Genomic DNA, 24,904 nt, shown 5'->3' with positions numbered 1-24,904 from the left:
GGCTCAAATGGTGATGTGATGGTAGATGAAACACTGGGTGTTCAAATAAAAAAGTTTGCAGATTTCTTCAAAGGTAATCAGTGTCCATGTGAAATAAAGAAATTTACAGATGAGTGACCTTTTCTCTCTGTGTATTTGCCGGTGGCACAGGGTCCTGGGTGAGTCCTCATTTTCTTGAACTGAGAGTTTCAGTGTCCCATACCCTTAGGGCAGAGCTTTCCAAACTTTTCATGTTGGTGACACACTTTTTAGACAAACATAATTTCACAACACGGTAATTCAGTCTACTGGCAAACCAGAGGTTAAAGGTTGAACGAAACGTATTTTGACAATTTATGTATGTTTCCTTAAATATGTACATAAATAAAATGTTTCACGACACAACCTATCTCATGAAAACCTTTCATTTATATTAAAAATATATAATATTCCAAGTGCTATTTTCCAAAAAAAAAACAAGCCCAAGCACATGTCTGTCCCCCACACACTCATCTCTCTTCCCCCAGCACATGTCTGGCCCCCACACTCATGTCCCTCTTCTTTTTGATTGTTGCCGGTTAAGTGCTTCTCTCCCTTCAGGGTTCAAGCCTGCCCTGGTGCATAAAACCTTCCATGATCACCAGACACTTGCTTGCACTCAGTTCTCCTCGTGGTCAGGCCTCATCGGCAGCAGCAGCCAATGACGGGGACAGCTGGGCTCAAGTACCACCCACCAAGCCCCCAAAAAACGCGATTGACAGCAAAAATCGCCCAATAATAAGCAACCCATGAACTGAAAAAGAAAAAAGTGAATCGCTAGAAAAAAAAATGTTGGAGTTGACGGTGCAGCGTGACACACCTGCACACTGCAGGCGACACACTAACGTGGCGCCACACACAGTTTAGAAAGCTCTGCCTTAGAGGTTAAAACAGTCGTACCTGAGTTCCAGTAGACTTTATACAGTTACTTAGTCTGTGCCTGTGTCCTGGGTAGAAGGTCCCGTGGAAGGTTTGCAAGCCTGCTCCTCATTCTCCAGCCTTGTTCCTTTCATTTTTCCTGTCTGCGACCTCTCAGTGGGGAAGGTCTGAGGACTCAGCTTGTACAGCCCCAAACCCAATTGAGGAGGGAGGCAAAAAGAACCTCCTCAGGAACAAACCATGACAAAAATCTCTGCCAGCATCAAAAATCTTCTCTGTACGCTCAAGGCAGCCCCACAGCTGCAGGACAGACCTGGCAGGGATTTCCCTTAACCAAAATCTTCACCTGCTGAGCTCTATAGGGCTCACATAGACAGCAAAACGAAAAGGAGCTCTTTCCTCTTCAAGCGCTAGAGCAAAAGACAACCCCTGCTCTTCTCTCATTCTCTAGTTATAAGCAGCGGAGGAGCTGAAGTGTGGTAGTCCCTCTAGCTGGTTAACATCGATAAGGACCCAGGGACCTCTAGTGACCGCCTGTAGGAGTGCCACACAAATATGGCAAAATAAACCTGTCAGGATACAAGTTAAATGTTAATGGCCTATGAAAAGATTCACAAGCTGCATCACGCCAGGAAAGTTAACTGCACCTTGAATAATGCACCTGCTGGTTCTCCAGGTGGCACTCCCCGCACCAGCCTTCGTGCTTGCAAAGGAGTAGTAAGAGCCTCACTGCTGCGCACCCCCCGCATGAAGGGAAAATGGGAGCTGCAGGTCAGACTGTGCCATTTTGAATGATGGCATCTGCAGGGCAGGCGCAAAGGGGATGTCTCCTGGGGACTCTTTGATTTGAAATTGGTAACCGGGGAGTCAAGAGATTTGGGGGCCTTCAGGATGGGGCCCAATTTTGAGGGGATGGAGTTACATCTTCAGTTTTAAGTTGGGGAGCGGTGGGTCTGTGCTACAGACAGGGAGACATGTTGGGAGGAGGGGCGATGTTTTAAGCAACAGGGAGCCATTGAGTTGGAGAGTGAGGCACTTACAGACACTTTAAATATTATAGAGGTGGGGTGTCTGCAGCAATTTCCATTCCTGGTGCCACCGCAGGATTAGTTAAACTGCAGTTCTCAAGACACTGCAGTTTAGTAAGTTCTGCAGGAATTTTCTAACTGTAAAAAGGCAGGGGAGCACACTATTTTATCGCAGTTTAGTAAAGAAGTGAACTAAAAGTCACCATTGGGTGCTATCTGCAAATGCTTTTCTAGGGTTATTATAATTCACCGCAGATTCTGCTAAATTTTACTTATTAAAATGTAGTTTTCAGGACAGTAATTATGACACACAACATGTTCTAATGCCCAGTGGAAGGATGGATCTTAAGTCATGACTGCAAAGACCTCTAAACTCTCAGGATGCAAATATGTCAAAATGCAGATTCAGAAAAATTAATTATAACTGCTTCCTATGGGAGAGGTTGCAAAATCATTTCCATTGAATTCAATTTACTGTCAAGATTCTGCTGAAGCCAGCTAAATCTCTGTGTGCAGGCTCATCCATGTTAATGCACGGAGCACTACGTTCTTTAGAAGGGAAATTGCCTTTCTACTTAAGGTAGTCCCATGGTGGGAAATATATCTCTTGTTCAAACATAATGTATGTCTAAGGCAGCATCCGTGTTTTTGCTTGATATACGGTAAGCTACATGGCCAAGAGTATCAAAAGTGCCATACAGCTGTTAGATGAGGCTTTCATTTTATCAGACTGTTAGCCATCTTGGAATCTCTGAATATGATAGAGTATTCCTTCTCATAGCTTAATGCAAGTCCCTTTTGATACATAATACTGTTATACATATGAAGCCACTCAGGGAGTTAAACAATTGCTCGTTGAGCTACTTCAAATTCCCAAGTTCTAAAATGCTTAGAATAGCCTAGTTAGTAGATTTCAGCACGACTGCAGACATCTTAATTAAGTAACAGTGATAGATGGCTCCCAAGAGCTCCTTGTTAATTCATTCTCTATAACAATACTTCTTAACCGGTATGCCGTGGCACACTGCTGCTGCATGGGAGTGGCTAGGCATGGACTCATGGGGCTCTTGCCCTCATCTGTTACAGTGCCTGGAATCTCAAGCAGCAGAGAGCAGTCCTCTGCGTCCTTCTGGGAGCCTAATGTCTTCTTTGCTCTGCAGTGCCTGCTCCATCTTCACCTCCCACCCCTCCCCTTCCTGTCCCTGAATGACAGAGAGGGAGCAGAGTGGCTCTTTTTTTTGCTCTGGCTGCTCCAGGCCCACCTCTCCCTTCCTGTTCTTTGCATGCTGCCTGGGAGGGGAGGGAGTGAGCCTGGAGCAGCCATTCTTAATAAGAAATTGGTAGCACCTCACTTCTAGGGAGCAAAGTGGTGGAAGGAAGCACACTGTCACCCCGGATGGCTAATCATTTTACATCTGTTTAATACTTGTTGCATTTTTAACTTGTCTTATCCTAGCATGTCTTGTACAACTGGAACAGATGCATGTTCACCTGGAATTGCTGGAACAGGTTCAAGTGTTTGTTAATGGGGAGCAGTTGCAAAGCTCTTTATGTCTGATGAGAAGGAAGAAAAAGAGAATAAATCTTAACAAGCCACTTCAGAAAGATAGCGCACTCGCCATGGAACATAATAAGGCTAGCGATGAGTACAGAGGACGTCTGGCACAATACTGATGCAACCCCTGCCCTAGCACCTTGTCAGGCGCAGGAGTTCCTTTGGGAGAGCAGGGGCCAAGTTTTCACCCGTGTTCCCAGGTTTTTATCCCGGCAGGGTTGGGGGGGTGTTAAAATATTTCAAGGCTCTTAGGCTTTTAGGGGGTCTCCTGATACCTTCCAGTAAGAATAACACTTAGCCACACTGTCTGGAGTTGTTAAAAAATAAATCCTATGCTGGAATAGTGTGTCAGTATAGGACACACTAGAGAATAGTACAGTCCATACAGAAAAACCAAAAGATAGTGCACAGTCCAAAAGCTACAGTCCCTGCTCAGTCTTCACACACCAGGGCTTTTCTTCCTTCCCTATCCGAGGTACTCTTTGGAGATGGGACCCTTCCCTGGGCTTTCTCCTGTTTCGGTATCTGCTATCTAGTGTGCAGATTTTGGTGGCTGAGTAACTGAAACACTCTGACTAGACAAGCTTCTGCTGACTCTTTCCAAGCAGAACAGTACTCAGAAAGTAGGTCTTGCCACCTTCGCTGCGACTGCAATCAGAAATCTATTCTGCAATAAGGCAAGATCTTCAGTGAAATAAAGGAGTTTGGGGCTACCTCACCTTCCACTCTTCTTCAAAACTGATTCTCCCAATCTCAAGATCCTCCTTATACCCCTAAGAAATCGTCCTCTCCTCGAAGGCCCGAGGGTCCCAACTTTGAGTCTCTGTCACTGTCCCAGGATGGCCAGATCATGAGCCAAAGGGCTAATGAGTTTTAACACACTCCTTGACAAGAGACTTTCCACTGGGGAGTGTTAGGGAACAGAACATGAGCCAAAGGGCTAATGAGTTTTAACACACTCCTTGACAAGAGACTTTCCACTGGGGAGTATTAGGGACAGATCATGAGCCAAAGGGCTAATGAGTTTTAACACACTCCTTGACAAGAGACTTTCCACTGGGGAGTATTAGGGAACAGATCATGAGCCAAAGGGCTAATGAGTTTTAACACACTCCTTGACAAGAGACTTTCCACTGGGGAGTATTAGGGAACAGAACATGAGCCAAAGGGCTAATGAGTTTTAACACACTCCTTGACAAGAGACTTTCCACTGGGGAGTATTAGGGAACAGAACACGCCGTTGTTCCCTCTAAACTATCCTCTGTCTTACTTTTTGCGCCTGCCTCCGGGCAGGCAGAAGTTGCGCGCGCCAGCAGCCTGCCGGCACGCGATCCTCCAGCCCCATAGTGAATCTGTAACACATCTTACACTGGTAAACAGTAATGTGGCCCGGGTCCTCAATTTGGCCCTATACCATCAATAATGTCTCCATTTTACCTTAATCCAAAGATTTGTCATTTAATCTCTATTTTTGGTTATGTTGTGTTTTCTGTTACAGAAGGAGAATGGTTGGGTTCTTAGCTGTCTCTTTAAATAAAGGTTTTAAACAGGACCTCTGGGGGGGACTGTGTTCTAGTGGGAGTGTGTGTGATTTGATTTACCTTGGGTTTGGAGAGATCGTTGGTATTCAGCAATGATTCCTGGTGAGTCTGCTGGTTTATCCAACACTGCAAGGCCAAGCCATCATGGAAGCAAGTGCAACATAACTAGGTTCTTATGTAGTGCCTTGTGACACCTGGGGGGGGGGGGGGGTGTCTATGGACCACAACTATATTGTGGGAATTCGGTGGGGGTTTTTTGCTAAGAAATGCTGCTAAGAAGAATTCTGTGAAGGTATGTGAGTACTAATCAGACCTGTTTGAGGAATTACTAAAACATCAGGGATGTTTGAAAACTCGATTAAGACCTGAATGCTAGAGGAAGAGGAAATGTAAAGTGTATTTATTTTTGCTGTGCTGCTTATTCTCTGCTGTGATTTCTGTGACTCATTTATATGATGATTTTTATTATTGTGGATTGACTGTTGATAGCCTAGAAGAATAAAAGTTATAGTTTTGTATTCAATGCAGCGAGCAAGGTTCCAATTACTTACCCCAGGGTTGTGGGTCTTTGCCTAAAGAAGAGAAGATCAAAGGTTTTGCTTGAATGCTGCAGTCAGATGGTCACAAACGGGAAAGCGAGGATAGTTATACTTTTCCCTTTCCAGCCTGAGAGAATACCGCACTTGTCTCTTAGACAGGTCAAGTCCATTGTCTACATGACCAACGTTGTGTTTTTGAAGCCTCAGAAGCAGGTGCCAGGATCATAAAAAGCCAGCATCAGACACTCTTATTTTATGTGCCCCATTAGGGGGTTACAATTAGATAGTGCATGTCAGCAGAAAAAGATCAACCTGGGCAATCCAGTTTACCCATTTATTCTGTCCACACTGTCAAGGATATACGCAGGTGCTAGCCATCGAGCATGACTACTTGTAAGATATCAGTTTGTATGCAGGGCAGGTTTTGTGGTCTTATTCCTTAGTATGCCACTCATTTTGGGCAGAGGAGCATCCACCCACATAAATGGCTTTGTCCTGAAAGCCAACTGTAATTCCTTTCTAATAGTTAAATGCAGCGTATTACTTAGTACATTATTGTACTATTTCTGTCTTCATGGTGTTTCACATGGCCATAAGGCCATGCTTCCTCCTGTCTTTTCCCATGAGATCCATTGCTAAACCCATGACTCCGCAAAACTCAGTAATCTTTGGTAAAAGTTCATGTGGTCCACTTTAAATGAAATATTTCTATTCAGAGAAATGTTCATGTATTGGAATAATACTGAAGTTCAAATAGAGAAGATCGACTGGACACACTAAGCCTTCAGGACTGATTAATCCTTGCTTTGCTTTCAGTTGATAGCACTTCTGCAATAACTTAACTTCACTTGTTTTTGCTTATCATTCCCTGGTTTATCTTGATAGATGTTTTGGTAAATAAAGCAAAGTAACTGGGTCTGACAGCACATGAAACATCATTGTTAAAGAGATTTTGCTACAGGCAATACCCAATATTTAATTAACTCAATATATTACAATCCTAATCCAGCCTGACTGAACAGGTCTTTAAGGAAAGATTACTGCAGCTTTTCTCTGAAATAATAGCCTCCTGTATAAATTATATAGGCCAAATTAGAGTCAATGTATAGTCGATTGTAGGTAATTAACTTTAATTGTCCCTGCCCCCAAAAATATAAAACAACTATGAAATTATAATATATAGTTCTTTTACACAGTTACTTTAGCTGTGACTTGTAACAGAGTAATTTTCTGTCAAGGAGAACCTAGAGGTACAAATATCCCATGGTTATTGCTTTGCTGCCATGATCAATAATGAGTACCAGCCATCTCTAGTATTTGTATGTTTGCAGGCATTAAACACTTTCTGCTCCCAGTGAAACAACATAAACATCATTTGAAATTACTTACCTGTAGATCTATGAAGCTATCAATGTTAATCTGATCTTTATAACAATGCTAAAAATGCACCCCCATTGAATCTCTTCAAATGTTGTCTCAGACATAGCGACTCGTGATGTAAGTTTGTTAGAATTTGGAGAGGCTGGCATTTCATCATTGTTTATTGTTATAAGATAAAAAGCATGCCCGTTCACGTGTTGTTGTTTTTTTTTTTTCTTTTCCTTTTCCATTCAGGCTCATCAAACATGGTTACTGGGGAAACGAAAAGCTTCTTCAGCTTTGCAAAATCGGTATGTGCTCACGGACTTTAGCTAAGCAGTGACCCTGTGGTAAGGAGCTTGCTTGTCTGTACTTGCTGGAGAAGGCATCTGCAGGTTTGCCTTTCTCGTGGAAGAAGAAGTGTGCATATTTGCTGTGTGTTTCTTCTTGTGGCATTGTCTGCTAGAGACCTGTTTCACTCATTGGGGTAGATTTTAAAAACATACGCGAACAAAAGTACGCTGGATTTTATAAGATACGCGCAAGGGGGTGCACATTTGTGCAACTTGCGAGCACCGAGCCCTGCGCGCGCTGCCCGTTCCCTCCGAGGCCGCTCCGAAATCGGAAATCGGAGGGAAATTTCTTTCTACCCCCCCCCCGCACCTTCCCTTCCCTTCCGCTACCTAACCCACCCCCCCGGCCCTATCTAGACCCCCCCCCCCCTACCTTTATCGGAGAAGTTACTACTGCCTCCGGGGCACTCGGCCACGCCCTCGGACCGCCCCCTGGCCACGCCCCCGATCCCTAACTGCGCCCCCCCTGGCCACGCCCCCGACCGCCCCTTTTTGCAAGCCCCGGGACTTACGCGCGTCCCGGGGCTTACGCGCGCCTCCGAGCCTATGCAAAATAGGCTCAGCACACGCGCGTACCCCTTTGAAAATCTATCCCCATTGTGTTTGCAAGCGTCAGCAGGGAGATGTTAAAAATCAGCGCCCCAAGTTACATAATCAAAGTTATATCCATTTCCCACCTTGCTGGTATAAAAATGATCCCTTCCCCCTACCCCCTTCCAAAACCAGAATCAAATGTAACATTAACTCAGACTTTCAGGGAATTGACAGCTGTACCACATGTTCAAGTAGAAAGAAGGCAGTATATTTCCAATTTTGTTATATTGCATGTATGAAAGTTTGCCAGTAAAAAGCATTTTCCCTAAAAATCAGTGCCACTGTATGAAGCAGCCTCTGTTGACTTCAGCACCATCCTTCAAGTTCCTGTTGCAGCTACCCGTAAAAAAATCACTGTGGTGAGACGTTATCTCCTATCTTTTGCAATAAGGAAGCCTCAACTGTTTCAATATTCTTTCTTTTTTTCTGTCTGAGTGACAATTTAATGGTTCTACTAGTTGACTGACCCACTTTCTTAATAAGTTGGGGGAGAGTTTCTACTAATGGTGGAAGCAGCTAGAATAACCGTCCATCCAAAACTACATCTGAGAGTTTTTTTTCTTAAAGGGAGGTCTCACAAGAAGGTTTTTTTGCTGGCACGTCCCACACTTTTTGGTTCCCCATTTCATTGATCGTGAAGGGGTGAAATTTCCAAGCCATTTGCACACCTAAAACTCGAGTTTAGGCATGTAAGTGGCTTCTTATAAAGTTGATATATTGACAGAAGGTATACCTCAAATGTTCCTAGAATAATTAATACCAAAAACCTCAGGAACCCCCTCAAACTAAAATACTGATATACAAAAGTATATTGTTTATTATACAATAATCAATTTATTATTACAATTACTCATCATAACACATAACACATAAAAAACATACAAAAAATGACTTGTTCAATACCTCATATTACACCATTCACACCATAACTCATACCATACCTCCACATTAAAATTACCCACATAGAAACCCAAACCCTACAAAACAGGATCCCATTTGCTTTCGCCTATACTAGGCTCCCTCAGGGGATGTACCCAAAACTATCAATTATGGCATTGTCTCTAGCAGACAATGCCATAAGAAGTAATGTTAATGTCAGTCAACCAAACTCTTCCGTGGTGTGACGCTCACAGTTACTGATATTCCTTCAAGTTGTTTGCAGAACTACCTCATCTTCATCCTTCAAACGACTCTCGAAAACAGACTTCTTCAAGCACCATGACGTCAACTCTGTATTCCAAATCAGTATCTCCGTGTGCCTTTCAACGAAACCATGGGGGCACGCAAAAAAGGAGGTGCTCTGGAGATGGAGTTAGGGTGGAGTTTGGATTTACATGCAGACTTTGAATTATAGAAAGTATGCCTGTAAATGCAGGTGTAGCTTTGTGTGGGTGAGTTTCTGTACGCATTTTTGCATCATTTTCAAAGCAAACGTATGTGCATAAATTTGCTTTGAAAATTGGTGTAACTTATGCAGGAAGCAGTTGCATAAGTCGCCCCTGATGATACAAAATTACCCTCCCTGTGTTAAATTTCTTGTCATAGAAAGCTTCAGAATATTATGAAGTCTATTTGCTAAAGTGTGTTAAAATGCATTTTAATGTGCATTTTTAATGCACTTTAATAACTGTGGCAGTCACTAAGCAGCAGTAATTGAGTACCAAAGTTTAGTGAATTCCTACAGTGGGGTTTGTAATTCAGAACGCACAGACGTTACCAGCAGCAGTAATGTCTGTGCACTTTTGTAGATGATGCTTTGCATTCCTGAGCCTCTTTTCCCCACCCCCGTGTACACATGCACTTACACCAGTGATGCATAAACAGGTATAAGCCCCAGCACTGAAACAGAGAAATCCCCACACCCATGAAAGATCCCCTCCAGGCCCTTCCCAGCTCTGAATGCCACCTCTCTACCTAAAGAGCCCAAAATTCTCACCTCCCCTTAGCAGCAGGAGCCCTATAATGGGGCAAGAGAAATCCCCATTGCTCCTACCCATCATACAAAAATGGTACAGGCTGACCTTTGCCCATATGTGAAGGTTTTTTCACCAAAATCTTGTTTTTTTATTGGTGTAAAAGCAAGTAAGGCCAAAACCTAGCTCTAACTTATCTGTGAAGCTATAAATTTACTTTTGCACACCCTCAGGAGGGAGAGAGAACTGGGTGAAGGATGCTCACCCCTCTTCTTGACATCCACATATGTTCTTCCTTGTAGTGGTGGCAGGTGGAAAAGGTGAACCCCATCAAGCTCTATGAAGAAAATAAAATCATGGCTGGATTTTCTCTCTTAAATCTACTTTTCAAGCAGGGCCGAACTGGCCTAGTTAAAGATGTAATGGACAAACTCATAAGATTATACAACGAGAAGAAGATCAAACCTTTGGTTGATTCATTATGGGCCCTAGAAGAGGTAGGACTATGTGTTTTTTCTTCCTATTTGCAACTATAAAGATATTACACTTTCAGATGAAATATTTACTCTTTTCTCTGGCATTTATTTTGCAAAATTGTGTGCTGCGGACAGTGAGCTGTTGAGGTAACTCAAAGAAACTTGCAGAGTTGAAACTTGTCGTCTTCAAGATTAAATATCTCACCATCTAGGAGAGAAGATCCATGTAGAATCTCTGTTGAAAACTGGCAGTCTAAGGACCTGATTTACTAAGCATTTTTCCCATAGATAGAGAATGAGAGAAAACCTTTAGAAAATAGGCCCCTGAGTTTGTTGGATTGTTTGAACCTCAGACGTGACACCAACTGCAATTACAACTGCAGTTAAGAGACCTCATTATGGAAGCAAGGTTTGAAGTGTGTTTGTGAATTGCAGCAAGCTGTAACCTCAGGTTCACATAACATATGAATCAGAGATCTCAGTTATTTTCTCTGAAGCCTGGAGATCTATTAAGCCCCAACCCTGAGAAAGAAATAAAAAGAGACAATCCCTTCAGGACCATCTGCCCCCTATTCCCAGCACCCCAAGTACAAACTATACAGCAAAATGGCGCTGTCCTCAGGTCAGCTGCCCCCATGGAGTTAGAGTGGCTTGGGACCACTCCTGCCCCGTGAAGACCAAGTGGATGGGATAAGAGCATAGGGGGGCCTCCAGGTGGGTGGAGAGAGGAGCTGAGAGAGATTTTTCAGCTTGTTTTTCATGAGCCAGGGAGACAATAGGGCTGGAATCAAGACTTGGAATTGAGATTACAATTGTAACTTCAGTTCTGAGTATCTTTGATTCTGCATGACATCTGAATGGATACCCCATGAATATGATAAAATTCGGAATGAAATACCGTGATGTAGTCCTGTGACAAAGGGACCCACATACCAGTGCACTCAGTATACTGTGTTCTGTAGACCATTTCCAGCCACCAGTTATTGGCTTGATGCAATGAGCCACACCCGACAGCAGTATCCGCTAGGGATGTGAATCGTTTTTCAGATGGATGAAAATATCGTACGATATTTTCTCATCCGTCAGGAATCAGGGATCCCTGAAAGCGATAAGAAAACCCCACGAAATTTTCGTGGGGTTCTCTTATTGTTTTTTGGGGGGGGGGGTGGGAACAAAGGGCACACAAAAACAACCCCCAAACCCACCTCGACCCTTTAAATCTCATTATTTAGAATCCCCCACCCTCCCGACCCCCCCAAAACTTTTCTAAAGTATCTGGTGGTCCAGCGGGGGTCCCGGGAGCGATCTCCCGCTCTCGGGCCGTCGGTTGCCAGTAAACAAAATGGCGCCGATAGCCCTTTGCCCTTACCATGTGACAGGGGCTATCGGTGCCATTGGCCGGACCCTGTCACATGGTAGGAGCAATGGATGGCCCGCACCATTTTTAAAGATGACGCTGGCCGTCCATTGCTCCTACCATGTGACAGGGGACGGCCGATGGCACCGATAGCCCCAGTCACATGGTAAGGGCAAAGGGCTATCGGCGCCATTTTGTTTACTGGCAACCGACGGCCCGAGAGCGGGAGATCGCTCCCGGGTCCCCCGCTGGACCACCAGGTACTTTAGAAACGTTTTGGGGGGGTCAGGAGGGTGGGGGATTCTAAATAATGAGATTTAAAGGGTCGGGGTGGGTTGGGTTTTTTTTTTGGCTTGGGATAGCTGAAAAAAAAAAAGCAGTCCTGTCGGAAACGAAGATTTCCCGCAGTTTTAGTACGAACACGATTCCGGAAACGATTCACATCTCTAGTATCTGCTCAGTGTTTGGTTGGGTTTTTGTTTTTTTTAATTCTGTTAAGTGAAAGTAGAAGGCTCTGTGTCAGCAGTTGCTGCTGCTTGGATAGTTGCCCTTGCCTTTAGAATCAGTGTCTTGCTCTTTAGCTGCCAGTTTAGGCGATTAAGCAGTAGAGCCTGCTGCCATGGGGACTAAAGGGGGATTCCATGCTCACGGTTAAAAGCACTTTACCATCTAGCAAAGATACTCGGAGGTTATAACTTCTTTTGTTGCACCAAACCAAAAGAAATTGTATGGAGACACTGCCATACCTTAGCTTATCATGGACAGTACTTTTTATTAATGCAAGAAGCATCCACTGCCACCCGTGTTCCTCACTATGGAGGATTACCTGGCAGTCCTGCTTTTCTGTAGCTAGTATAAAACAGATGTTTCAGGTGGAAATACTTTACCATATGACATTGTCTTTCTTGCAATGAAAAATAACACAAAGATGAAAATATGAAAATTATTGGTTTTTGATATATTGAGACAGTATTGACAGAAAATGTATTTCTTCTTAAAAGAAAGCAATGTAAGAATTACTTAATCGGTAACAACTTTTGGCCCATCAATGGTGTTGTCATGCTTGGTGAGATTAGCTGCAGGGGTGGAGGAGGAAGTCCTCACTGCCCCTGTGAGATCTTGCAAGACATGCCCTTCTGCCTGGCATGCCAGTCAAGCCTGAATGCTGGCGTCCCTAAGTGTTTTCAAAACTCAGCGGCTGGCTGTGCTAATCTTGTGTGTGGTGTGATTAGCACAGCTGGCCTATGAGTCTTGAAAAACAATCCTGGGGCTAGGATTTGAGAAGGAGAGGCCCACCAGAAGAAAGAACTTTGTGTGCCATCATGTTGGTGTTCGCTTCTGATGTAGTTGCCGTGTCAAAAGGGACACATCGCACCAGGCGAGTAAATCAGTGGTTCACTATTGTGCACTGCCATGCATAGGACACGGGCTCAACGCACAGATCTTCCGTTCCCTGGAACAGGTAGGGCTAGGGATGTTATAGTAACAGTGTTCACAGTACCTGGGTTATACAACCATACTCTTGAAGATCCCTTAGCATGACCCTGAGTCGAGGACTCTTACTGCGACATGTAGGCTAAGTGAGTTAAGAGGAGATATAAAATTAGAGGGAATAATCCCCAGGTAGGTGCGAATGAAGGCTCATGGTGCTGGATCTCAGCCTTTCTTCCAGTTGAGCTAGAAGCCCAAAAAGGTCAGAGGAAACTGTATCCCCCTAACCCCCTTCCAAATAAAGAACAAAAGAGAACTGTAGTTCTGTTTTTTCTAAGAGAAAAGGGATTATGTGTTCCTGCATTCACTGGGTTGGGGAGTAGCAGGAGGGCAAAACAAGGACTATCTCAGACTGTTTTAATATCGAACTGGGTTAATTAATAGTTCCCTTTCTGTCATAGTAAACAAAATGTATCTGTCTTGCATTAATTGATGTTACTGTTTATTGTTTTTATTATTTTTGATTATGGCTTTGTATTTTTGTTTATTTTGGATTTTATTATGTTAGGAATATGACCATTCTGATGCCATTCGACACCCTGAGCACCTTCAGCAAGACTGCTTGTAACAAAAGTTTTATATAAATAAATCTAATTTGAGGAGAATAGGGGTCACTAAAATCACATTTTCCCTAGAAGGAATGTTTCATCTATGGATCAAATACGTATAAATGCACTCCTTTACAGAGAATGAATTAAAGGCAAAATGTTAGAGGCTGCCTAAAAGATACTCTTACTATTAAAAAGCTCCTTGCATGAGTCAGAAGTACACACTTTTCAATCATCTCAATCCCTGAATGCTTGCCATTCTCAAAGCAGCAATGCTGTAATAGAAGAGTTTTCAAAATGCTTCTTTCAGAACAATAGGGCAGAGTTAGTGATGTGCCAGGAGGAGGGAGGAAATTATAGTGCCCATTTATAGAGGGTTTGGCTAAGGAAAGAACATGCTCGAGGTTCTGTTTAAAAAAAAAAGAAATGAGGCCAGTTGGGTGAAATGGGAGCATCTACTGCATCTGAAGTGTCATCGGTTTTTCTGTTGGTTCTGGCCTCATTTAATAAGATCGAAATTTCCCTTGAATCAGTCACTGCAATTCTCCGAAACAGCCTAGTCAAGGCAACTAATTCTGCATTATAAATCTGCATCCCCCATTTAAAAGCCACTGCTTGAGTGGTTTGTATAAGCATTTTACAGTTTAAGAACACCTGGGGTATAACCATAAACAAATAAATAAGGAAGGAATAGGTGGAGAGAGAGAGAAATGGTCCATTCTGCTGCTAAGAAGGGAATTTAATTGGACTTATGCGTTGTTTGCTGAACCGATTGGAGGGCTGGAAGAATGAGTAGATTGGTTTTGCCTTAGGTAGGCTATTATAGTTCTCTTATGCACATGGGTATTTAAGCAATGTGTAAATTGCTGACGGTTCAAACTCAAAATAATGTTTACCAACCAGCTAACTGGGCATGGTAATAAGAGCAGTAGAGTAACAGTAGACCACGGGGGTGGTGGGGGGCCTTTTAATCAGAGTACTGATGAGTTGGTACTTGTTAAACTGTTTGGCTGCATGAGTGTAGCTAATTTCAGTCCCTTGATCTTGTTTCCCAGAATTAGTTTTACTGCCGTGTTTGATCAAAGTGATGTAAGTACTTGGAAGCGTTAGCATTTTCCTGACCTTTTCTGAACAATGTGGAACAAGAATGTAGATAATAGGCATCCTGAGGCAATCATCTGTGGAGAATACTAACAGAGCTGCTTGCTCCAAAGCACCACATGTGAAAACGTGGGCGCTGTAAACAAATGTGAGCATTTGTGTAACATGGCTGAAAAGCAGGAATCGTTATGAATTGTCTGACAGCAGTATGATATTGTACATTAAACAATTTTAATGCACAGTCTACACATATTCCTCATGCCATTTGAAAGCTGTGGCCCTTAGCTCTCCTGAGAGGTTATTTGTGTATATCGCTTGGAGCAAAATGAAAAATACACTAAGACGGAAGATAAAATCAGAGGGGAGGTAGAAGATTCCAATAACCTTCTAGTACCCCAGACTTGGTAAAAAGTTAAAACAAAATAAAAATAACCAAACAGTAAAACATGATAAAAGTGGGAAATGGATGGAGATTTTATTTTATCTCATATTCAGTCAGCTTTGTGATTGAGCATTGGTCATTTTAAGAACATAAGATATGTCATACTGGGCCAGAGCCAGGGTCCATCAAGCCCAGTATCCTATTTCCAAAAATGACAAAGCCAGGTGATAAGTACTTGGCAAGTACCCAAACATTAAATAGATCCCATGCTACTAATTCCGGCAACAAGCAGTGGCTTTTCCCTATTGATTAATAGCTATTTATGGACTTCTCCTCCAGGAACTTATCCAAACCTTTTTTAAACCCAGCTATACTAACTGCCTTAACCACATCCTCTGGCAACAGTTCCAGAGCTTATATTAAACCTAAGTACAAACTACACAGCAAAATGGCGCTGTCTTCAGGTCAGCTGCCCCCATGGGCTACTGACTTTGCTAACTTTATGAAGTGCCCCCTACTCCAAAAGAGTAAATAACCATTTTACATTTACCCGTTCAAGTCCTTTCATGATTTTGTAGACCTCTAGTATATTTTCCCTCAGCCGTCTCTTATCCAAGCTGAATAGCCCTAACTTCTTTAGCCTTTCCTCATAGAGAAGCCATTCCTAGCCCTTTATCATTTTGGTCGCCCTTCTCCGCACTTTCTCCAATGCAAATATCTTTTTTGAGATGTGGCAACCAGAATTGCACACAGTATTCAAGTTGCGGGCTAACTTTTGAGCAATACAGAGGCAATATGACATCTTCCATTTTATTTGCCATTCCCTTCCTAATAATTCCTGACATTCTGTTAGATTTATTTTTTTTACTAGCATAGCACACTGAGCCAACAATTTCAATATTATATTAACTATGATGCCCACATCTTTTTCCTGGGTGGTAACTCCTAAAATGGAACCTAACTTCATGTAGCTATAGCATGGGTTATTTTCCCCTATATGCATAACCTTGCACTTGTCCACATTAAATTTCATCTACCATATGGAAGCCCAATCTTCCAGTTTCTCAAGGTCCTCCTGCAGTTTATCACAATCTACTTGTGATTTAACTAATCTGAATAATTTTTTTGTCATCTGCAGATTTGATCACCTCATTTGTCATATTCCTTTCCAGATCATTTATAAATATATTAAAAAAACACCGGTCCAAGTACAGAGGCACTCCACTGTTTACCCTTTTCCACTGAAAAAACAAACCATTTATTTCCTGTCTTTTAACCAGTTTGCAATCCACAAAAGGACATCACCTCCTATCCCATGACTTTTTATTTTACTTAGAAGCTTCTCATGAGGGACTTTGTCAAATCCTTCAGAAAATATAAATACACCACATCTACTTGTTCACCTTTATCCCAATGCTTATCCCTTCATAAAAATGTAGGAGATTTGTGAGGCAAGACTTCCCTTGGGTAAATCAATGCTGGCTGTGTCCCATTAAATCATGTCTATCTATATGTTCTGTGATTTTATTATTTATAATAATTTCTACAATTTTTCCCAGCACTGAAGTCTATAGTTTCCAGGATCACTTCTGTAGCCCTTTTTATATATCTGGCTTACATTGGCTACCTTCCAGCCTTTCAGGTACAATGGATGATTTTAAAGATAGGTTACAAATTACTTGTAATAGGTCTGAAATTTCATTTTTTTAGTACTTTGAGAACCCTGGGATGTATACCATCTGGTCCAGATGATTTGCTACTCTTCAGTTTGTCAATCTGGCCTACTATATCTTCCAGGTTCACTGTGATTTGGGTCAGTTCATCTGAATCATGTACAAATCAACTCCTTTTCATCATTTATAAGGTCTAAAATTCTTTAATGATGTCAATTTTACAATGAACACGTGTGAATGTGTCTGTAATACCACGCCCCAACCCCAACCCACCTCCCAAAACTCACCCCAAGTCAAAGTGCCCCTTACAATGGTCCATATATTGATGTCAGATTGAGCCTTATAAAGAGTCTCTCTCTCTCTCTCTCTGTGTAAAGCAGCAGACATTTGCACATGAAGAGTATTTTATAACCTACAGGATAGATTTTAAAACATGTGCGTGCGGTTCCTGGCACGTGCACATGGACATGCACATATTATAAAATATGATACCCACCCGCATATGCACATGGGTTGCAACTCGCGCACGTAGGGTGGATTTTTTAAAGACTGTGCGGTGACGTGATCAGGCCTTTGCCCAGTTCCCTCCCAGTCCGCTCCAATTAAGGAGTGAGCTGGGAGCGAACTTTCCTATACCCCTAACTACCCTTCCTCCCCTTTCCCCTCTCCTCCCCGACCCCTAAACTAATCCTATCTACCCTCATTTTTCTTGTTGATGAACTTAGGCCCTCCTCCAAGCAGGAGTAAGTTCCATGCGCTGGCCGGCTGCCAGCACACGCTGTCTCGGCTGGATCCTGCCCTGTCCCACCCCCGCACCCGGACCACCCCTTTTTAAAACCCCAGCACTTCCGCGCATACCAGGAAATGTGTGCATGGCTGGGCCGTTTTGAAAATGTGCTCGGCACAGCCACACATGTATCCCCCATTTCGGCTCGTGCAGGGTTTTGAAAATGTGGGCTTATGTGCATATTTTATAAAAGCGTGCAACGAGATACACATGGTTATGGGCGCAGGCACAGCCCTTTTAAAATCTACACGTATGTTTCTAATATGGAGATGATTGCGCAATAAACAATCCTCATGACGGCACTTGGTGCCATAATGAACAGCTCCCTTCTCGAAGCACGAGGGGTCCAAACTTGAGTCTTAGCTGCCTTCTTTGGAGGAAAGCCAAATGGAAAAGGAAAGAACAAAGGACTCACAGAGCACCTTTGTTATAGAGACTCTAATCTCATGACCCAGGACACCTCCTATTGGGGAGTGTCTGAAACCCCCATAAACACTCCTTCTCTCTGACTTCATCCATAAGTATCTGCCTTACCTCTTACACACATGCTGAAAGTAATCATAATAATAGGAATAACACTATTAATAGTATGCAAGGAGTGAAAATGAACTCTATTGTATATAATTAAAGAGGCAGAATGAAATCTTACCAAGACACTTTTTCTGCAAGAGGATCCAACAATTTCATTTTACTTCTTAACAGTAGTATCTATACAAATGAATCCCCCGAAATGCAGTGTAGAAATTCTATATTAACTCTTCAGGAAACCAGAAAGCCAATTTACAATAAAATCGTATTTCTGCCACCCCTCCTTCAAAAAATGTAGAAACAACATTTGATACTTTACTGATCTAATTATATTCACTCAGAAATAGCTATGGTATATTCATTTTTTTAATATTGTTTATAGGGTCATCCCAGTAAGAGTTGTTTCACTTCATCCATGATATTTTCTGTCATCCTTTTTAATTTATTCATTGCATTCTCTGAGAGGGAGCATACAAATTCAGTGTAATTCATGATGATTGATGTGTTTTAACATTAGTCATCCTGACTCTGTGAAGATGGATTCAGCAGATTATTGTGTCGTAAAAGAATATGTTATTTCACTGTCTGTTTGAAATTATAACTTGATATTCACCTACTAGTTTTTCTCACTGCTAGTATTCTACTTTCTGGGTTCAAACTGTGCATACATTAGATTTCAGAATTGCATTAACTAAGGTTGTCTTTAAATTCTTTGTCTGTCCAACTTTGCTTATTAAATGATGACTGCATGTTTGCCTTTTCTGTATACTACATAATATATTTCCAAGGTGCATTGAAAAAGACTATGCAGCCTCTCAGTTTGGGGAGCAGGGGAGCATGCTGAGAGTTTGCACTTCTGGCAAAGCATGCAAAACCTTGATCTAGTGTAGCCTGGACTGAACCAAACTAGGACAAGCACCCTAAACTCCAGGAGAGCTGATTTCCAGATGAGCGACTGTAAGGTAGGCCCTAGCAATAATCCAGATTTTGAAGAGTATAGAACAGCTTTTTGGGGAGGGGAAGACGTTCAAGATGGCAGCGTGACTGTGGATGGCATCTGGTTTGTCTACTGAGATCTTTACTCTTGCTGTTTGTTTCTTGGAGGTTTTCCTCCATTATACCTCCTAAAGGTCAATCTATTGTTGTAATGTAAACCGAAGTGATTAGTAACTTTGTTACCAGAACTTCGGTATATAAAACTGTTAAATAAATAAATAAAGGCAAAAGCAAACTAGAGTGTTGCCTGAAGTAACTTTAACCCCTCCTGGAGGGAACTATGGGCTTGTCTGAGGAGAGCCTGTTGCTGAGATTGGTTTGGGAGAGCCCTTCTCGGCTGGACATGAGAACTCCCTTTCCCCTCTATGCTCTCTACCACTGGCTTCAAGGGAACCTCTGGGTGCCATGGCACCGCTGTAGCTTTATGATGACAGGGATCAAGCCGCGAGGAGTAGAAGCATGCCGACCATGGCATTGGAAGGGAGTTCTGAGGATTCTGTTTTACCAACTCTGGGTACGCAGAGGGAACTGTTGGATATCTCTGCAGTGGTGAAATCTCAGTCCTCACTCACAGCCATCTTTAATTAACCCTTCACAGCCCCACTCCTCCATCACACTCTGTTAGGGCAATATTGTTTCAACTGGAATCTTCTTTATCTAGTACAGCTGTCGTTGTTATCAAGTTGAATGAATCCATTAAAGGGTAGATTTTAGAAAAATATGCACGTACCTCCATGTGCACATGCTACCCAGGTACGTGCACATGCGCACCGGATTTTTGTAATCTGTATGTGCATGTGTGTGTGTGGCGCGCACAAGGGGGTTAGATTTTAGCAAGTTTCACTCGGTGACTTATCGCAGCTTTTCCCAGTTCCCTCCCAGTCCACTCCAATTAAGGAGCGGACTGAGAGGGAACTTCTCTACCCTCTACCCTCCCTTCCCCTCCCCCTAAACCTAATCTACCTTAACTATTTTTTTTGTTTATTAAGTTGCTGCTCCTCTGGAGCAGACGCAACTAGCACATACCGGCCAACTGCCGGCGCTCGCTTCCTCGGCACAGCGGCAAATGGCCACTGTACCAGTGCCTCCAGCCCCGCCCCTCCCTGCCACAGACTGCCCCCCTCTGCCCCTGGACCGCCCCCTTTTCAGGCCCCAGCACTTAACTGCGTACCAGGGTTTACGCGCGTGGTGGGGCCCGTTTGAAAATTGGTCCAGCGCGTGTAAGGCCCGGCCACGCACGTAACCCCGGGATTTATGCATGCCGGGGTTTAAAAATGTATCCTTAAAGTTTTGGCTGGGAAGCAAGGTCTTGAATTTGCAAATATGAGAAATGAGATTGAAGAGGTAGAAGAAAGTTTTAAGGAAATGTATTAATGCTTCTTTACTTAAAAGGTAATCTTCTAGTTTATAGGCATTGGAATTTCTTGAGAATCAGGTTCGACAACTAAACCTCTATTTTCCTGATTTTTCCAAAATTTCTTCTTTATCGCCTAAAGAGAATTTTGAAAAATACTTGAGGTTTTATTAATGTCTTCTGAGGAGATTCTGCCTTTAAATAAGGAGGTACATATTCAAAAGCCATTTAGATGGATAACTCACAAGTTATCCATCTAAATGTGTTACACATCATATTGAGCCTCTTATTTGGCTAAATTATAGCCAGATATGTTGTTATCCAGCTATAACTTAGCCGGATATAAAAGGAGCGTTTTGAGGCTAGCCATAGCGGAATAACTTCAGTAAATTCTAAAGAATATCTGGTTATGATTAAAGTAATCCGGCTACGGTTAGTCGGATAGTTTTAATCAGGGAGATTCAGTGAGACCTTATGTTCTTATGTACCCCAAGATTTACTATTTACCAACGAAAAGGAGATCCGTTCCAAATTCCAATCTGACTGAAGTACTGGCTGGGACTAATTTGGATTTTACTTTGTTTGAGAATAGTGGTTCCAGTAGAGCCATACTGCTAATTTCATTTGTGTTTAGACAAGATCTGGACAATGTCTTCCGTCTTTATTTCCAGAAAGCTGCAGAAGAGTTTATGGGACAGCATATTTGGGTTTTCCCAGATGTGTGCAAGTCCACTTAGGAAAGTCAGAAGAGATTTTTGGCCATGTAGCAGGAAACTAGGACTTTAGGACCTTCATTTTACTTTGTTACCTGTATAAATGTTTGATCTTCTAAGCTCAGACTAATTATGTTTTTACAATCCTGTACAGCTACAATCTATTGCAGATATGAAGAACGCTATGGTTTCCACAGATGGGGGAGGGAATGGCTGAGAGCTTTATTTTCTTGTAGGCCTAGCTATTCACTAATGTCTTTTCTTTTTATATTTTTCTGTATTTGAGTTCTCCTTTAAGATCTTTTTGCTTTTTCCCTTTTCCTTTGTTATTATATATTGTGGACTATAGGTGAGATTTCTCAAATGTATTTCTAGTTAACTTTTACCTTTGTTTTCCTGTGGCATCTTGACTATTTCTTTCAGCGAGTTTATCATATGGACTCATTTTGAAATTGAATAAATAGAAAAGGCAGATTTCAGCAGCAATAACAGGAAGCACACCCCTCTGGGGAAGGCAAGGCAGCAAACAGGAAGAAGAGAAAGATACCAATATGATTCTCTAACTAGGCAGCAGAAAATGGCAAGAGTGTAAAGATTAGCATTCAGTAAATGCAAAAGAAACACCTAGGAGAAGAAGGACAGGTACATTTTGCAGAAAAATCAAAGGCAAGGAAGGCAATTAGATGAATAAAGATTCTAACTGAGGAAAAATTACCCAGTTGATTAAAGGTGAAGAGGAAACATTATTTAGTTATTTAAAGGAGAGATGAAAACCCAAAGGAAAGCTAATAAATATAAAGTGAGAAATGGAGTTAGGGAAGAGGAGGACTAGCAAAAGGCAACTAGGAGATAATGTTGCTCTTGTGTAGGTCATTAATTAGGCGCCATCTTATGTACTGAATTCAGTTTGGAAAGAATAAGAATATGAAAGGGCTCGCAAACTGGTACAGGACCTGCAACATAAACCCTACACAGAAAAGCATTACGCCCGTCAGTCGCAGATGGCTACAACCACTTCTGCTCACCTCTTTCTTCACCTCCCCAACTCCATGGGGTAGATTGTCAGCATCCGCTAGCAACCTATGACCTGCCTGCCGCTTCCAGGCCTCCCGGTTCGGCACGGATGCCGCCGATCTCCATCTTGCCATCTGATCTCTCTAGGTGCGCGCGCACGCAGGTCAGTCTTATCCTCGTCATGGCGGGAACTTCGGGGGTGTCCCTTCCAGATGACGTCAGGATCTGTGGATATTTAAACCTGCTGGCCCTCTCCAAAGACAATTTGGCAAAGAGTGACATCCTTGCTATTTCCCCTTGCTTCCTGAAGACCCTTCGTTCCAGTTCCAGTTCCGACGTGGACGTCTCAGGTACCCGCTCCTCGGGGGCCTCTCTCTTGTCCTAGCTATCTGCTCCTCGGAGGGCCTGATGCCTGGAACTCTGTCTGCTCCATTCCTCGGGGCTTCCTGGAACCAAGTTGCTCCTTGTGAGTACTCCGCCCTGCGGATCCCTTTCGACCTACTAAGTGCCTTTCGGGTGTACTCCACGCTGCAGGCCATTACCATCACTGCAGAGAGCTCCGTCAGAAGTGCCTGCTCTACGGATATTTACCATGCTATTGAGGACCTCACAGGCGTACCCTGCCTTGTGGACCGCTACCAGGCCGACCGAGGACCCTCACCGGTGTACCCCCATGCTGCGGGCCATTACCACCTTCATCTAGGGCCTCGACTGCTCTCTCTCTACGGACCACTGTCACCTCTCTGGAGGGCTTCATCTGCATTTCCTATGCTGCAGGTTACCATCATTACCGAGGACATCACTGGTGTACCCCAACCCGTGGGCCTCTACCATCTCCTTCAAGATCTCTTCGGTATACTCGCTTCATGGATTACTACCAGCACTACGGAGGTATTCCTTCAGGGCACTACCTATTTCATCGACTCATTATTTTTTGTCCTTCCCAAATTAGATATTAATATAGATGCTTTTCAGTTCTAAAAATTATAGGGCCTGATTTTAAAAAGCATTTGCATGCTTAAAATTGGGTTTTATATGTATAAATGCACTTTACCTGTGTAAGCGGGCTTTTGAAATTGCTACAATATATGCCATTGAATTGTCCATAGGATTTACCCAAGTAAGTGCACTTTACCTGCGTAAATGGCTTTTGAAAATTGATACATTAGTTGTTACATTTACATGTGTAAATCCTTTAGAAAATTACCCCCATAGTGTTATTCTAAATCTGACAAAAATTGTACATTTAGAGATGGTATCATTAAAAATATTTTAGAATATATTTATCTGAATATACATGTCTAATTGTCTATTCTGCAATATATCTAAAGTTATTAATAAATACAATATATAGCAATAGAAACCAACAAAAATGTAGGCAATACCTTTTTACTGGACTAACTTTATACATTTCCGACTAGCTTTTGAGAGCTGCACTTTTTCATCAGGACAGAGCAAAACTTGACAAAGGGAGCATAGCTTTCAAAAGCTAGTCAGAAATGTATTAAGCTAGCCCAATAAAAAGTTATCTACTACAACTTTTTTGTTGCCTTCCATTTCTATCTATTCAAGTGGAGTAACACTTTAACCATATATACTATCTTATCTGAAAGAATCCATCCATCTCAATGAAAAGTAAGGGTGATTCTCACTTGCCCTTTAGGATAACATATGATAAAGTTTGAAAATTTGGTTCGCTCTGTATTCTGGAATTAAGTATCCTTTACTGAGCCTTTATTTTACTTTCTTGCCTGATTGACTGCAAAATCATTAAAAACATTAATACCGTTTACATAAAAAAATAGAAAATCAATTAGCATAAAACCAAAATAAGAATATAGTAAATATAAATCAAAATAAAACAATTTAATCAATGCAGTAAAATAACATTGCAATAAAGTATAGAAAAGCATTAAATAATAACATACAAAAGAAGATAATTTGTTGGTGATAATAAATCAAAGGGTGACACATTTTAAACAAACAATTTCATCAAGGTAATTCTGGAAACCATTAGTTGACATACTAATAAAAGACACATTTTAAAAAACAACAGAGAATTTTTACGCTGTAAGCAGGTGGATGTCTGGCCTCAGAATTAGCTGTCGCCAATCGGCTAGGAATAGCATGAGAAGTTAATGGAATATACTGTAGAATGAAACCACATTCCCTGACTGATTGTGGTGGCTCTTGGCAGTGTGTGGTGAGGCCTGTCCATAATATACCTAGGAAACAACATACTCAAAGAGAGCAAATGTTTTCCCAGAATGATAGATGAAATGAGTTAAGTGTATGCAGATTAGTAAAAAGATGTCATTTTCTGTATGCATTCTAGCAGAAGTGTAGCATTGTTCCTGCAAATGAACAGGAACTAGGGCTATCTTTGTAGATAGTGTACAAGCACTGTTAGTTATTACATCTTTTGTACCATTTAAAACTGATTAACCAGGAATAATAAACAATCGTAAACAAAACAAGACGCATGCGATACATTACTTCTGTCTGGATTCTTCTTAAACATTATGAGCCGGATGTTCAAAGAACGTTTATCTGGTTAACCTATCCAGATAAGTAGAAATATTTGCTCATATCCAGTTAAGTTAACCAGCGTGAGTTAGACCTGCCATAGAGCAGGTCTAACTTAGCTGGATATAACTTATCTGCTATGTAACAATATGTACACAGATATTCCTTGTAACTTAGCC

The 24,904-nt window shown here is 42.2% G+C and overlaps 1 protein-coding gene across 1 annotated transcript in view; it reads left to right on the top strand.

Moving 5' to 3' along the window:
• VAT1L (vesicle amine transport 1 like) overlaps window positions 1-24,904 on the top strand; it is a 103,765-nt gene that overhangs the window by 42,640 nt on the left and 36,221 nt on the right. Inside the window, exons 6-7 of the mRNA XM_029608169.1 lie at window positions 7,175-7,230; window positions 10,082-10,276. Coding sequence (XP_029464029.1) covers window positions 7,175-7,230; window positions 10,082-10,276 — 251 coding nt within the window. The remainder of the gene's footprint in view (window positions 1-7,174; window positions 7,231-10,081; window positions 10,277-24,904) is intronic.

Source organism: Rhinatrema bivittatum, chromosome 7 (genome assembly GCF_901001135.1).
Source record: "Rhinatrema bivittatum chromosome 7, aRhiBiv1.1, whole genome shotgun sequence".
Classification (NCBI taxonomy): domain Eukaryota; kingdom Metazoa; phylum Chordata; class Amphibia; order Gymnophiona; family Rhinatrematidae; genus Rhinatrema; species Rhinatrema bivittatum.
This window is presented reverse-complemented; position numbering and strand designations above follow the sequence as displayed.